Source organism: Barbus barbus, assembly GCF_936440315.1.
Source record: "Barbus barbus genome assembly, chromosome: 7".
Lineage (NCBI taxonomy): Eukaryota > Metazoa > Chordata > Actinopteri > Cypriniformes > Cyprinidae > Barbus > Barbus barbus.
Genome location: NC_136735.1, coordinates 13,450,466 through 13,466,554, shown reverse-complemented (window position 1 = coordinate 13,466,554; position 16,089 = coordinate 13,450,466). Strand labels below are relative to the sequence as shown.

The 16,089-nt window shown below is 34.7% G+C and overlaps 2 protein-coding genes across 2 annotated transcripts; one reads left to right on the top strand and one right to left on the bottom strand.

The window, feature by feature from the left end:
- Positions 1-233: 233 nt before the first annotated feature.
- On the top strand, positions 234-3,115 carry LOC306872794 (ras-related protein Rab-33B-like). The gene is made up of 2 exons (XM_079421635.1): positions 234-619; positions 2,050-3,115. The coding sequence occupies exons 1-2, from the start codon at positions 407-409 to the stop codon at positions 2,521-2,523; spliced, it is 687 nt and encodes a 228-aa protein (XP_079277761.1). The 5' UTR covers positions 234-406; the 3' UTR covers positions 2,524-3,115.
- Positions 3,116-3,667: 552 nt separating this feature from the next.
- On the bottom strand, positions 3,668-16,018 carry LOC306872703 (GTPase IMAP family member 7-like; the record flags this gene model as incomplete). Its single annotated transcript, XM_079421461.1, has 5 exons — positions 3,668-3,865; positions 12,745-13,400; positions 13,517-13,571; positions 15,432-15,555; positions 15,993-16,018. The coding sequence occupies 5 exons, from the start codon at positions 16,016-16,018 to the stop codon at positions 3,668-3,670; spliced, it is 1,059 nt and encodes a 352-aa protein (XP_079277587.1).
- Between the last annotated feature and the right edge of the window lie 71 nt (positions 16,019-16,089).

Below are 16,089 nucleotides of genomic sequence, written 5' to 3'. Positions count from 1 at the left end.
ACTTTTTCCCCAATTTTACACGAGAAACCATTTTAGCTACCGAAGAGGGATATGAAATAACTGGGCTGTTTTGGTTTCTGTCCAAGGTGGATTTCAGACTTCCCTTTTTAAACATGGTTCGGTTCTTACTTTTATTGTATGCATGAATTAATGCATTATATATATGTGTATATATATATATATATATATAATTATTATTTGCAAAAAAAAAAAAAAGCAAACGTGTACTTTACCTCCTTTGACATGTTATGACGGGTTGCTTTGAAAACGAGTCCTGGTTTCTCTGATGGAAGAGGAAGTTCTTGTAACCAGTAGCCCTCAGTCATGGGCATGTGAGGAGTGCTCTGAACTTTTAGCCTCATTTTACCATCCATTTCACACATTTGTTTCACCACTGGAACGGTAGATGGATTCGTCTTTACAGAGCTCCACTTCATCGATCGGTAACCCGGCGCGTTGCCGTCGCACCTGTAAGATCATTGTGATCGGAGATGCCGGTGTCGGTAAGACATGTCTGACTCACCGCTTCTGCACCGGACAGTTTCCCACCAGAACAGAGGCTACAATCGGGGTGGATTTTCGTGAGAAACTTCTTGATTTAGAAGGCGAGAAAATCAAAGTATGTCTACATCAAGATATTCTTGTTTATTGAGAAAGATGTTTATTTTGAGCATGTTAGAAAATGTTGCTTGGATGCATAAAACTAATTTAGTCAGTGCAAATATTTTTTGCAAAAACGCGATTTGTCATTTATCTTGAATCGGTTCTTTCGAACAGCTCATTTAAAGGGAAAAAGACGATTCAGCGTTTATATATATATATATATATATATATATATATATATATATATATAGGCTATATATATCATGCAGTAATTGCGTAATCTCAACATACTGGAAAGTTTTCTACATTATACATGTTGATTAACTTTTCACCACATACATAAACCGAATATAAGTACACAAATTCTCTCATCATCGGTTTACTCGTCGTTCAAATTAATGAATTAATCTACATGAAATGCTTCCTTGAACTGATATGTTGGATTTGCCGGATCTGTTGTCTATTCAATAACCGATGTAATTTTTTCTTTACTTCTGCTTTAATTTTTAAGTGGTAGGTAGATTCATTGCTTGTGAATTCCATTGAGGAACAAGAGCAAAACGTGGGATTTCACCGTGTTGTAAACATATATTGTTTGAGCTTCAAAATGAGGAATTAGACTTTACTAGTCCTAAGCACAAACAACAACTGCTTAACCATTCATGCTCATTTTAAGAATATGTTTAGACATGACCAGGAGTCGGACATTGTCATTTTCTGCTTCTGCAAAGTCAGTGCAGAACCGTGTTGTTGGTCTGTCTTGTGTGAACATCTTACTGTCATGTTTGTATTCATATGTTCCTCTTGTGACATGAATTAATCACATTTGTCCAGAACTGAATTTGCCTTGCAGTATATATGTGACCATGGACCACAAAACCAGTCATAAGGGTCAGTTTTTGAAATTGAATACATTTCAATTTCTGAATAAATAAGCTTTCCATAGGACAATATTTGGTTGAAATATTTGAAAATCTGGAATCTGAGGGTGCAAAAACATCAAAATATTGAGAAAATCACCTTTAAAGCTGTACAAATGAAGTTATTACCAATGCATATTACTAATCAAAAATTAAGTTTTGATATTTACATTATGAAGTTTACAAAATATCTTCATTGACATGATCTTTAGGCTACTTAATATCCTAATGATTTTTGGCATAAAACAAAAATCGATCATTTGGACCCATACAATGTATTGTTGGCTATTGCTATAAATATACATGCGCTATTTATGACTGGTTTTGTGGTCCAGGGTCAAATATATTTAAAACCCTACTAAATTTAATTTAAATACCCGCAGGTCAGGTAGATGGAGACTCAGTTTCTGTTTTCAGTGTTTCTGTAGCTCAAATGGTACATTATGGCAAGGTCATGAGTTACATTTTCAGTATTTGTGCACAAAAAAAAATATATACATTTCTTCATTTTTTTTTCTCACCTCAGGTACAACTTTGGGACACGGCTGGTCAGGAGCGTTTTCGTAAAAGCATGGTGCAACACTACTATCGCAATGTGCATGGAATAGTCTTCGTCTTCGATGTCACTAACCCCACTAGTTTCTGCAATCTTCCCATGTGGATGGACGAGTGCTGTCAGCACTCTCTTGGTCTGGATATACCTCGTGCTCTCGTTTGCAACAAGGCCGATCTGGTCACTTCGACAACTGCTTCTGTGTTAATCGATCAGGCTCGACATTTGGCTGAAGTCCATGGAATGTCTTTTTATATTACTTCAGCCAAAGGTCGCAAAGGGGACCTGGTGGACAGCATCTTTTTGGCACTGGCACTGAGGTTGAAGAGCCAGAGAAGGGAGAGTGTGAATGAAGTAGTGTTACAGTGCAGATCTGAGAGCTTCAATATCCCAGCAAAAGTCATAAGAGCACAGGAGACCAAGAAGAAATGGACCTGCATCTGCTGACAGATGAATGAACTTAAGAGTTATGTGCTTATTTCAGTATGTCCACGTAAAGACGCACAGTAAATAACAGTATGAACTTTGGATTTTTATAGTCATCTGACTCTCTTGGTTTGGTAGACAAGGTCAGACTGCATTGGATGATTCCAATTCAGACTGCATATTTTGTATGAAGTAATGCCTTATAATGAAACAAACAGCAAGAAGGTGAGATTTGATTTAATTTCCAGTTTCTTTGGGGGCTTTAAAACAGTTCCTGTTGATTTTGATCCTTAAACTTTTTTGCAGTCAACAGCCTTCTTGTCAAGAATAATGTTGGTCATTAAATGAGGTTGATAGTTATCAGTTTGCTCTAAAATAACTTGTGTAGATGTCCAATTTTCAACCACTTAGAACCCCTTTGCTTTATCCTGGAGGTATGAGACTCATTTTTTTTTTCCTGATAGCTGAATCTTCACTTGTACTTGCTGCTCTTTGTGCTGGGTTAAAGCTATAGTGACTAACCACATCCTCATCCATGTAACACAATTTAAATATACTGTATATACAGGTAGCCAAGTGTCTGTGTGATTCAATAAAATAAAAATGTTGTTCTATTTTGGCTTTTTTTTTGCTCTTCTTCTGCTTTCTACTTAAATTATTGGATGGTTGGGAATCAGTGTTTTTATAATGCTTTATTTTCTTAACCCTTGTGCTGTGTTGAAAATGCTTTACCTAATTCGGTTTTGCTGGTCAAAAAAAAAAAAAAAAAAGACTGGCCTTTTAAAAATTGCTTGTAAATCTCTCATTATGCTATATTATCACCAAATCCTGGATTCAGACTAATAGTATTGCAATAATTGTATTACATTTAGTAATATAAAATAACACAGTAATAATATATAGCACAACAGATGGTGACCTCTGATAACAAATTACTCTTAACTGTAATATATTAACATCCATTAGTCTAGCACAAGATGTAGGATTGCAAGGCGCTTTAGAGTAAAATAGGCTGATAGGGATCCAGTAGATGTTTTACATTACCTTGTAGATACCCAATCATGACGTGTTCAAATCAGTTAATCACTATTGATGTTAATGCTTCTGGTCTAAAGTTCCTGCACCAAGAGTCCTTAAAAACACAAATGCCCCCTCCCTTTATCTTTCATGTTGAGTTGTTGTTTCTGTCCATGCAAACATCAACCTTGTACATGGGTCCGGGTAATCTCCTTAAAGCCATCTCTTTGTGTACATCATGAGACATAACACGATATTCGTTGAAAACCTTTGCACTTGGGAGCAACTTGTCCATCTTGTTCCTCAGGGAGATGGCTGGAACTAGCAGGATGGAGCAGACAAGGAGCTGGAGTGAAGACGAAGAAGCCATGAAGCCAAATGGGAACTTTGGAGGGGGTGGAGCTAAGAGGCAACGCTAATTCTATCTGAGACTGGTGGAAGAGGAAGGATTTCAGAGCTGGGAGAGTGAGAATTAAGTCCTGGTCTTTAAAATCCATTAATTCCATCTCCTGGATGGACCTGGCGCTTAGTTTGGGCTCTGGGATGAACATGGAATCAGGCTCTGGATCTGTGGTGGGCACAGGGTCTGGGACCATAAGGAAGTCTTCCACAAAATCTTCCAGTGGCTAACCCCCCTGCAAAGGGACAAAAGTTGTCCTCTGGATGGAGGGATACTGCTGATAAATGATGCTTTATGAACAGATTTCAGGAGGAGCACGTTCAGATAATCAACTTAATTAGCATGATAGTTAATATATATACAGCCAACTTACCTGACGGTTTTTCTGGTATCTCTCCTCCACCCCAACTCCTCACTGCTAACTATTCTTATCTTAGCTCGAGGATATGGGGAGCTCTCTGGGTTTGGGCTATATTCTGAGCTCGGAGCCCTCCCCTCGGACAGCACGCCAAATATGCTTACTATCTGCTCATCTGATTATATGTAATTGCAAACTCGTGGAATCCATAACTATAACTGTAGTTTCTGTCACAGAATAGAGGATAGCATACCAAAACAGAAAACCAAACGCACAGAAACACTAGAGCACCACAAAGCAGCAAACCAACAGTCAATAAGCACTAATTTCTATATTTTATTTGATTGATTGATTGATTGATTGAAAACAGAAATGAGTATCTAATCATGAAATTCAATTCAGATATGGAAAAAGGAAAATCTTTAAAATATGGTCCCAATTAATAACATGGAGGAGCCAAACTTTCAGCAGCCAACCCAGTTGGTGAATATGTTAAAAGCCTTGGTCACTGTGATCATGCAAAGCTGATTCAGCATTGTATCATTATTTAGCTACACCCATATCAGTTTACTTTTCTGCATAGCTACACAACAGTTGAAGTCAGAGAGTCATAATAAATAAAAAATATAGTTTGTTTTAAAAATAAGTTGTTACATCGACGTGCCTCAAGATGGTGTTCTCTCACCATTATCTTGTATGGCAACTCATAAAATGTTGATGGTGCTGGATACAGATTAGGTGTTTTTTTTTTTTACAGCTTTTTTTCTGAGAGTGCACATACAAAGAAGATACCTGATCTACTTGGCTCTATTGCCATAAGTGATTTATCAGAATTTCTGTTTGTGTCTCTATAATTTAATGTTGCTATCTCACACCTTTTGGACAGTGCTGATCCAGATTCACCAGCCATGCAGGAAATATATACTTTTTTGTCTTTCACTTTCTGGAACAAATTCTAATCAGTTGTTCCAAACACAAATGTAAATGACTTTCAGGCAGCATGTTCATGTTTTGATAATATATATTTTGGTTGTTAATGTTTATTTATATAAAATCTATTTATGTTGATACAGATTATGCTAGCACTGAGGTATGTCAAGCATTTGAGATGAAAGACATCAGAAATTCTTTATTTAGGCACAAGCTTTGGAAACTCAAAAAAAAAAAAAAATCTGTTGAATAAAGAAAAACATCCACAGTCATCACACATTATCGGTGATGTGGAGATAAGATACTTGTGCTATTATACTCATGATATTTAGGGTATCAGTTTGTCAAACAATTTAATTACAGATTATAGCTATGTAAATTATGGCTAATGTTGAGTTTTGTTATATTTATTTAAAGGGATTAAAAAATTACAAAACATATAAATGGATTTAGGGGTATAAAAAATAAGAAAAATTAGTAAGCCACAAAGTACTAGAATTTATTGTAAAGTAAGTCATTTAAACTATTTGCAGATAGGCTAATCTATTATTTACAGGCTTAAAGGAAACCACATTCATTAACTTAATTCACAACATGAACACATTTGTTCTTAGTCTTATGCCTATATACTGAAAATGGCTCTGTTAATGTTTATTGTCCTGTCATTATGAATTAGCTTACAATATCCTTTTTCCATTTTTACTTTTAGCTGGCACTTCCACTCCACATGACTGAAACAAATCATTATGAATAATCAGTTTGAAATATTATCTGTCAGTTTGACTGAGTGAGCAACACATTTATTTGTCATGCTCTTTTTTTATCCAAATCATCCAGAATTTACAAATAGGCATGGGGAAATGTTGCCGGCAGCCAGTGACTTCCATAGTTTTTCCATTTTTTTCCCATACTATTGAAGTCAATGGCTACTGGCAATTCTTCAAAATATCTTCTTTTTATGTTTAAAAGAGGAAAGGTACAGGGGTGCGTTTCCCAAAAACATCTATGGTCGCAAGTTCCATCAATGACAACAGAGTTCAATGGAACTAACAACCATAGCTTACAATGCTTTTTGGACACCTCAGATTAGGAACAACTTGAAGGTAAATAAATGACAATTTTCATTTCTGGGTGAACTATCCCTTTAACATACCTGGAATATTGCTGCAGAAAGACTCCTTTGAGCTTTTGGGGTTATTCAGAGTCTGCTAAAAGTAATTTGTTAATTGCTGCAAAGTGTGACATATTTTGTAGAATTACAAACAGGATTGTGCCAGTGATAAGATCAATTAATTTAATAACTACACTGCAAAAAAAAAAAATAAATCTGTAAAATTTACGGTAAAAAACTGGACTGTAATGTCCAATACAGTTTTTCACCATATATAGTAGGGGAATTTACCGTTAATCATTTAACAGGTTTTTACTTTACAGTCTTTTACTGTTAAGTTCACGGCCATTTTTTACAGTGTAGAAACAAAGATATGTAGTAAATGTGAAGTATATGAAAAATGTAAACGATTTCCAGTAAGTAATGATATCTTTGGTATCATGTCTTGATAACACAGATGTTTATTGGTTAATGGTTTAATTAGTTTATATTGGATGAAATGAGTTGATGTCTATCATGCTCCATGTCTTATATGACCCTTCACATTTAGTGCAGTCATGTAGGAAAGGCAAGAGACATAGATAGGTTATAATGCAAAACAAGAACACTCTCAGGAAAAAGGTACAAAAGCTGCCACTGGGGCAGTAGTAATATTTACACTCTGGGCACTAAATGTACCTTTAAGTATTAAGTACTAATATGCAGCCTTTCAGGGTATAAGGTACAAAAGTGTATCTTTTGAAAAAGTACCATGCAGTGACAGCTTTTTTCTGAGAGTACACATATGAAGATGATACCCCATTAGGCAAGTAAATACCCAGACTTTCTGTGTCTGTGTCTTTATGCTGCAATCTCACATCTTTTGGACAGTGCTGATCCAGATTCACCAGCCAAATCAATTCAATCAAATGTGAATGAATTCCAGTCAGCATGTATGGTATCATGTATTGATAATGTATAGTTATTGGTTGTTAATCTTTAATTGAGTTTTTATTGCATATCATGGTCCATGTATAGCCCTTTAAATTTAGTATAGCCACGCAAACTGAATAAAAGGTCAGACAGGTTCTATCAATGAAGGCAAAAGACAAACTGTTAGTAGCAAAAATATGTTTATATTTTTATTATAAATGCAAAACAAATGACATGTTCAAAACAACTTGCATTGTGAATATTATTGCATAGAAGTTTTATTCTGCTCCAAATCTGTCCTATAAGGCTTTCATGACTTACTAAAATATTGCAGATAAATTCTGTAGCAGTTCTGGATTACTTGATGTCCTAAGTGACATTATCAATCAATAAATAAACAAACAAAAAAGCAAATAATTGTTGTTTAGGCTTAGACTTCAGATTTTCTTCTTGTTATGCATTTTATTATGAGGATTCTGTCCATTCAGTTAACATTACAAACATGCAACTATGATAATATAGTTCTTGAAGAGAACATCTCAAGCTTTTTAGTGTTAAAGTGTTTATACATCACCTATGCTTATTCTTGCATAAATGTTCTGTTCAAAGATGTTCACTTTTAATGGAAAATATTGCATATATTATTTATTTAATTTTTATTTATGCATAGCTAAAACACCCTTCGACTTATCAGTGACTTGTGTAAAGATTATCATCACTGACACTCCCATAGATGAAGTGTCTCCACATCCTTCCACTGAAGAAATGTGAAGTTGATCTTGAGCTTTTATTATGTTTTATTATATTGCAGTTGAAATCAGTTAAAAACATTAAGACACTCAGACTGTGTATTATATTCACAAAATCATTTAGCTATATTTTACAGTACTTGGCTTTACTCAGACACAGATTTGGGTACTACTGTAATCTAATTACTTTTCCTGGTAACGCAGTAAAGTAATGAGTTACATTTTAAATTTATGTGTTTGATTACAGTTACTTATGTCATTACTTAAGTTACAGATGCAGTGAAGTATATGAAGAATATATATGAAAAACATGAAGTAAAAATCATGTTTTGCGCGTCAGTATGCCAGTATAAATCACTGGAGAATGCGAGCTAAAAAGCATTAGAGCTACAACATTTAGACGAAAGTGACATGACATGAGGCCAAGTATGATAACCCATACTTGGAATTTGTGCTCTGCATTTATCCCATCCAAAGTGCACACACAGCAGTGAACACACACTGTGGGCAGCCATTTATGCTGCAGCGCCCGGGGAGCAGTTGGGGGTTCGGTGCCTTGCTCAAGGGCACCTCAGTCGTGGTATCGAGGGTGGAGAGAGCGCTGGACATTCACTCCCCCCACCTACAATTCCTGCCGGACCGACTCGAACCTGCGACCTTTGGGTTACAAGTCCAACGCTCTAACCAGTGCCCCGAAAGGCTGCAATGAAAGGTTGCCATATTTAAGCATTAATTCATATTAATATATATATTTCATATATATCATATTTAAAAATGTTGCACTCTACATATTTTAGTCATATGGCATTATAGTTTGGGAAAAGTTCAACAAGTGAATGTGTACAAGTTTATATCACAGTAACACAAATAAAGTAAAAAATGAAATGACTCATCAGAATGAGATCAACCGCGTCGGCATCACAATTAAAGTCTTATTCCTCACAGCGCGACTTCTTCCAAAACCGAAAAGTAGTCAAGATGAACTTGAATCTTTCTACAGAGGTGACATGAGCGTTTATGTTTATATGTGCGTGGGCATGATCACATTTTATAGGTGAGCTCAGACAGGAAAGACTGTACCTCACGTTGGTTTCATACGGATTATTTTATCAGAGAATATTTGTTTTCGACATGACTTAGGCTACTTCATTTTATAATAAACACTTCAAGCTTTCTTTAGATATACTGTATTTCTCATGTCATTTTCGTTCATTTTAGTGACTCGTTTTAGGAAGATACTCACGGAGACTGAGAATGCAGAAAGCACACACTATTTATTTGGTTTCTTTATTTTACAAAAAAAAAAAAAAGTTTTATTGATATTGGGATATTGATATATACTTTTTTTAGTAACTTTTTTAGTAACCCAACACTGCTCAGACTAAGGTTACACTGTAATAAGGTTACGCTGTAAAAATGAGTGTAATTTTAACTTTTAACTGTAAAATCTAAAAAAATGCTATGGGGGAAAAAAGTTCCCGTAATATATAAAAAGAAAAACTGTAAAAGATCTAACCACACATTTGATGTAATTTTACAGTAAAATGCTGTTAATTGTACATTTTTTAGAAGTAAAAAAGCACAAATCAACATCAAAACTGTAAGCTGATATTCCCAGAATCTCCTGTGTGACACTCCACATTTGACTCTGTGCACCTAAATATAAATGTATTAAAATTAAAATTAAAATTAAAGTTATTGAATGAACTTAAGTGTTCAAAAGCAATGGGTCTAGATGAAATTCCTGCCAGATTTTTAAAAGATGCTGCAGAATATATTTCTCCATATCTCACTCATATTTTTAATCTTTCGATTATGTCGGGTAGAGTTCCGAAAGATTTGAAGCTTGTTCCGTTATATAAAAAAGGGAGCAAATTAGAAGAGGGTAATTATAGACCAGTTTCGATTTTGGGGGTTGTATCAAAAGTTTTGGAGAGAATTGTACAAGAGCAAATAAATAATTATATTAGTAATTCTAATTTGTTTTATGAATTGCAATCTGGTTTTAGAACATCTTATTCTACGGATACGTGTTTATTATATTTGACAGATTATTTAAGAAGTGAGATCGACTTGGGTAAACTTTGTGGCATGGTTTTGTTAGACCTCCAGAAAGCATTTGATACCGTTGACCATCAGATCTTGCTGATTAAACTAAAAGCTCTAGGTTTTAACAGTATGGCATGTGAATGGATTCGATCATACTTGACTGAGAGGTATCAAAGAGTTGATATTAACAGCATTCTGTCTGAGGCTAGAGAAATAACGTGTGGGGTGCCTCACGGTAGTGTCCTGGGCCCATTGTTGTTTCTCTTGTATATAAATGATATGAAATCTGTTTGCAATTGTAATCTTTTTCTCTATGCGGATGATTCAGCCTTGGTGTACTCCCATAAGGATAAAGAAGTTATTGAGAACCATTTAAGTGAGGAGTTAAAGAACATAAGTGAATGGCTGATAGAGAACAAATTGTCTTTGCATCTGGGGAAAACCGAATCTATTCTATTTGGTTCAAAAATAAAGTTGAGTAGGACTCCTGAGCTCAAAATTTGTGTGGGTGGCACCCAGATTGAAGCTAAAAATTGTGTAAAATATTTAGGCTGTGATTTGGATAGTTCTGTGAGTGGAGAAAGTATGGGTCAAAGGGTTATTATAAAAGTGAACCAAAGAATTAAATTCCTGGCACGTAAGGCTCAGTTTCTAAATAAAGAAATTTTAAAAATGTTAGCAAATGCTTTAATTCAGCCACACTTCGATTATGCCTGTACTACATGGTACAGCAGCACCCCAAAGAGGATAAAAGTTCAACTCCAAACGGCACAGAATAAATTAGTTAGGTTGATTTTAAATCTTAACAATAGGAACCATGTTGGCTCTCCTGAACGTAAGAAATTAAAATGGTTGACAATTGAAAACAGGGTGAGACAGTTGAAACTGAGATTGACACGAAAGATTTTGTATAGGAATGAGCCAAAGTATTTTAAAGATTATTTTAAGCTTATTAGGAACTCTCATAGCTATTTAACTAGAGGTAGTGCCACAGACATAGTTCCTTGTAGATTTAAGAGCTGTTCTGGGCAAAACACCTTCTTGTACACGGCAGCAATGGAATGGAATAAACTCCCAGTTGAGATTAAGTTAAGCCAGTCAGATCATTGTTTTAATAGAGCATGTGGTGAATGGTTGCTAAATGCTAATAAATGCTAATAATCTTAAGGAATATTTATTATTGAAGTGTATGTATTTTGTATATATATGTATGTATTGGATGTGGTTGAATGTACAGGGTACCTTAGTCATCTATAGCTTGCCTGACCATCTTTATCTAGACTACAACGAGGTCCACAATGGAAATAAGTTTTTAACTTTCTTGTGTTATCCTCGACAGTTCTGATTAATGTATAATGTCATTGTGATGACTTCATGTTATGCATTTATTTATTTTTTACTGTCTAATAAATCAAATCAAATAAAAAAAAAAAACCTTCTGTATATAGTTTAACTTGTGGAAAAGCTACTTGTGATAAGCTTTTAATTTTAATGTGGCTTTATCTTTTACCTGCATTATTATGGTGATTGTTGTTGCAAAACAGATTATTAGTAGCAGTGAGCATTGTTGAATTTATTGGTTTACATAATCTTTTTGTGTTACAGTTTTATACTGTAAAATTTACAGATTTTCTGTACAGCTGCCAACAGTATTTTGTAAAAACTGTGGATTTTTTATTTTTTTTCTCACAGTGTATGTTAGGATTCTGTACATTTAAAATAGACTATGTTTTCACTTAATTTGGTTTATTCTCAGGAAATATTGGACGAAAAATGTGTTGTTTCATACACAAATTTATTGCATACAGTAAACTGTTGATTGCAGTAGTATTTATGTTCCAAGGATCAAGGTTCAAAATATTCACTGACTGCCCTAAAGAGCCCGATTAATTGCAGTAAGAGTTTAATTATTGTATTGTTTCAAATAATTCTCATAGAGTACAATGGTCACACCCATGAACTGTTTTTGTTGTTTTCATCCCTCATGTGTTCAGTGTGACCTAGTTTCTGTCTCCCGTTGATTGTGTCATTTGGTTCAGGTGTGTCTTGTTTATCATTCTCATTTGCTTTATTATTTAAGTTGTTGTCAGTTCACTGTTCTCGGTCTGGTCAACTAAGTCCCTATGAAAAACTATTATATTTAAAAAATGTATAACAGCAATTAAATGAAAAACTATAAGAGTGGAGTGCAATGTAAAAAGAGTCAAGTATAAAACATTGACATCATTTTTTTTATTTTTAGCCACACTAATAAAACATGAATGTGGTGGTGGTGGTAGTAGACTAAGGATAATAACAACAAACATACATAAAAGGACAGTGGTTGCTGCGTTAAAACTAACAATACAGCAATAAAAGAGTCAAACTTCTAACCCAATCAAATTCCTAGTGAATTAAAGTGATAAGGATTGTCTGTACATCTTTAATCAGATAATTAAATGAATAAATAAAGTGTACATATATTTAAAAAAACAAAAATCAACGATTAATAAAAACATGAACGGTTAGAATATAACATTGATTTCATGTTCCTCTTCTGACTTGTGCATTTTGTATGCCCCATTTGTACATTTTATGAGATGCGAACATCACATACTCAAGTATACTACAGTATGCTGCAAGATGACTTATTCATTCCTTCACGAAATGCTATTATTTTATTTCTTCTAGTCCGTTTCTTCTGCACTAAAGCTCTATCTGAGTTCTGAGTTCTGACTTCTGATTTTAGGTCAGCATCTTTTTTATTCATGGTTCTCTTAGCACTGTGGAGTTCATTTGCCATTGTAAACATGTGGGGGCTGTAGTAGCTGTTATGATTCTGCTTTATTATGGCTTCAATCTTCCTCATGAGCTCATCAACTTGTGTACGGTCTGACTTCTCTCTATTGTTGAATATATGGTATTTCCCTTCGCATGCATTTATCACTTGTTTTAGCTCTGGCGCCTCTGAAATGGAATCTTCAATTCTCCTTCCTTCAAGATCATCTGCCCTGGTGAACAAGACCATCATGTGTCTGAGCACTTCTCGGCCAAAGGCTGTTTGAATCAATTCAACAATGTTTCTTTCTTCTTTAGTTAAGCGCCCAATGGCAAGTACAAGAAGAAAGACATGAGGACCTGGAGCTGCAAGTTTGATGCAATTTACCGTATCATTTAAGACTTCTTCATTGGACAGTTGTGTGTTGTATAGACCAGGAGTGTCCACAACACAAATCTGCCTTCTGTTTATCATCCGGGATGCAAATGAACTCTGTTTAGTGATTGATGCAGCTCTTGCTTCTGACACAAATATCCTCTCACCAAGAATGGTATTTCCTGTAGCACTCTTGCCAACTCCTGTTTTACCAACCAAAACTATGCATATGTCCTGACCTGTTGACATTTTAAGAAGAATTTGTTAACAAATGTTTGCTAATTTGAAGTAATATGAACTAGAATTAAATACAGTTGTTAGCAGTCATAAGAAGGTGGATTGATAAAGAACTTACTCATTGTACTGCTGTTAATGATTTTCTGCTGGTTGAGCTGCTCCTTCAAGGATTTCTGAAGATCAGGTGGCAGTGGGTTTGTTCAAGGAATGAATACGACTTCTGTTTTGAATGATTACCTAAGCCCAACCTCTTTTGCACACGTGTTTTATGATTGGATAGGCTTTTACATGAAATATTCAGGATGGGAGATGAGAGGAAGTGATTCAAATGAGATCTGTTTTCAGAAAGCAAGAGTTTATGCCAATCATTTACAAAAAGAAATCAGCTAGTTGACTATTATGTATTTGAGTAATTATTGCAGTACACGTTATGTATCTATTATACAAAATATTTCATATTATAGTATTTTGAATACCATGACTGTCATTTAACATAAAATATCTAATTGAGGTCAGCACCATAGCGTGCCGACATACAGCGCACCTGCACTCATGGTGACCCGAGTGCGAATCCATCCTCGATGTCCTTTGCTGGTCCCGCTCCCCTTTCTTCACCCAGCGCTTTCCATCTGCTCTGTACTATGCTGTTTAAATAAAGGCATAAAGAAGCCCATAAATGTAACTTTAAAAAAATCAAACTAAGCCACTTTTTTTGGAATCAGAGCTATAAGGGGTATATAGACAGTCACTCTGCTTGTAAAAAGGAACAAAACATTTATAGTACAATCAGTAGAAACTTTTATTTAAGTTAGATTATGCATTAATTAAAGATGTAATTTACAGTTTACGTTTACTTTTGGATTACAGTATGGATTAGAACCTCATGAGCACATCACACATTTATTGATTGATTGATTGATTTATGCAACATATAAATCCCAATTATTTAATTGGAGATTACAGTGTAGTTCACACAAAAAATTAAAATACTATTGATGCCCATGGGGACCATTAACTGTTTGGTTACCCACAAAAAATATCTTCTTTTGTGAGAAAGAAACTCATTCAACTAGAGGGTATATGCAATTCATCAGTGACTGATGTAGGAGCTCAACATGCACTACTAGGGCAGTCGTTTGGAACAGCACGCATTTTCATAATCTGAAGATCCAAAGTTAATAGTTACACAACATTTATATCTCAGTTGATTGGCTCAGATAAGTCCAGAGTATCGATACATACACATATACATGCTGATTGAGTGAACTTTAACAGTTTTGGCTTTTTGCCAAATATTGGTCAGGCTCACAGTAAACTGTGACTTGCACAAACTATTTCATTCTTAACCCTCATTAATTGGTTGAATTAATGCTTAAAAATAATAATTCAGACTGTACTACCTAAATGTACTACACTCCATTCACAGCTGGGTAGTAGCTGTAGCAGTTGTAGTAATCTGGATTACATAATCAGATTCCAAAAATTAAATACTTGTAATCAATTAAATTGTTTAAACTCATAGTTTATACGTAGGTATTAATACGTTACATTTACAAGCACAAAACGTACATTTTTGTGCATTTTTAATGATGCTAAAATGTACAATTTAGACGTATTTTAACGTTTAAATGTACAAATCGCTATGTATTTTTAGCTAAAAAACAAAATATTTATGTATCTTTTATATCATTGTGAAGTCTTGTTTAACATTATGTAAGGCTATTCTTGGAAACGAGCTGGCAGCAGAAATCACACAGAACAGAACGAAATGTTATCATTTCATATTAAGTAAACCAGTAAATAATTAAATAAGGCAATTGAAAACAAGATCATTGATAGGACAACTAAAAACAACAATAATAATAAAATGAATGCCGCGATTTCAATATTCATAAGAATTTATTTTTAGGTGTCGTCAATACGTCAGTTTTGTACGTTTTAGTGCCTGTAAAAATGTAAGTAAATTTACGTTTTATAGAACCACATTTTACGTAAAATACCTATGAATTATCATGAGATCATGTTGCACTAACCCCACTAGTTTCTGCAATCTTCCCATGTGGATGGACGAGTGCCGTCAGCACTCTCTTGGTCTGGATGTATCCCGTGCTCTCGTTTGCAACAAGGCCGATCTGGTCACTTTGACTGCTTCTGCTTCTGAGGGTGAAGAGAAGGGAGAGTATGAAAGAATTAGTGTTACAGTACAGATCTGAGAGCTTCAATATTCCAGCAAGAGTCATAAAACCACAGGACAGTAAGAAGAAATGGGTCTGCATCTGCTGACAGATGAATGAACATAAGAGTTACAGGTGCATCTAAAATTATAAAAAAAAAATAGAATATGGTGAAAAAACTTTTTTAACTTATTTCAAAAAGTGAATCTTTCATATATTCTAGTTCTAGATTCATTACATGTAAAGTAACATTTGTTTTAAGTTTGATGATTACAGGTTACAGCTCATGAAAGTCAAAAATCCAGTATTTCCAAATATTAGAATATTTACATTTGAGTTTCATTAAATAACCATCCCTACAGTATAAATTCCGGGTATCTCTTGTTCTGTGAAGCCACAGTAGTGGGGAAGACTTCTGACTTGGCAATGGTCCAGAAGACAATCATTGACACGGAAGGTCATGAAGGTCAATACTGAAATGGGTGGCTGTTCACAGAGTGCTGTATCAAAGCATATT

Bases quoted from the DNA above. Each gene is read 5' to 3' on its own strand.
- LOC306872794 (XM_079421635.1), top strand. From the start codon at position 407: ATGGATTCGTCTTTACAGAGCTCCACTTCATCGATCGGTAACCCGGCG. The intron at 620-2,049 runs GTATGTCTACAT...TTCTCACCTCAG, and splicing joins TAGAAGGCGAGAAAATCAAA to GTACAACTTTGGGACACGGC.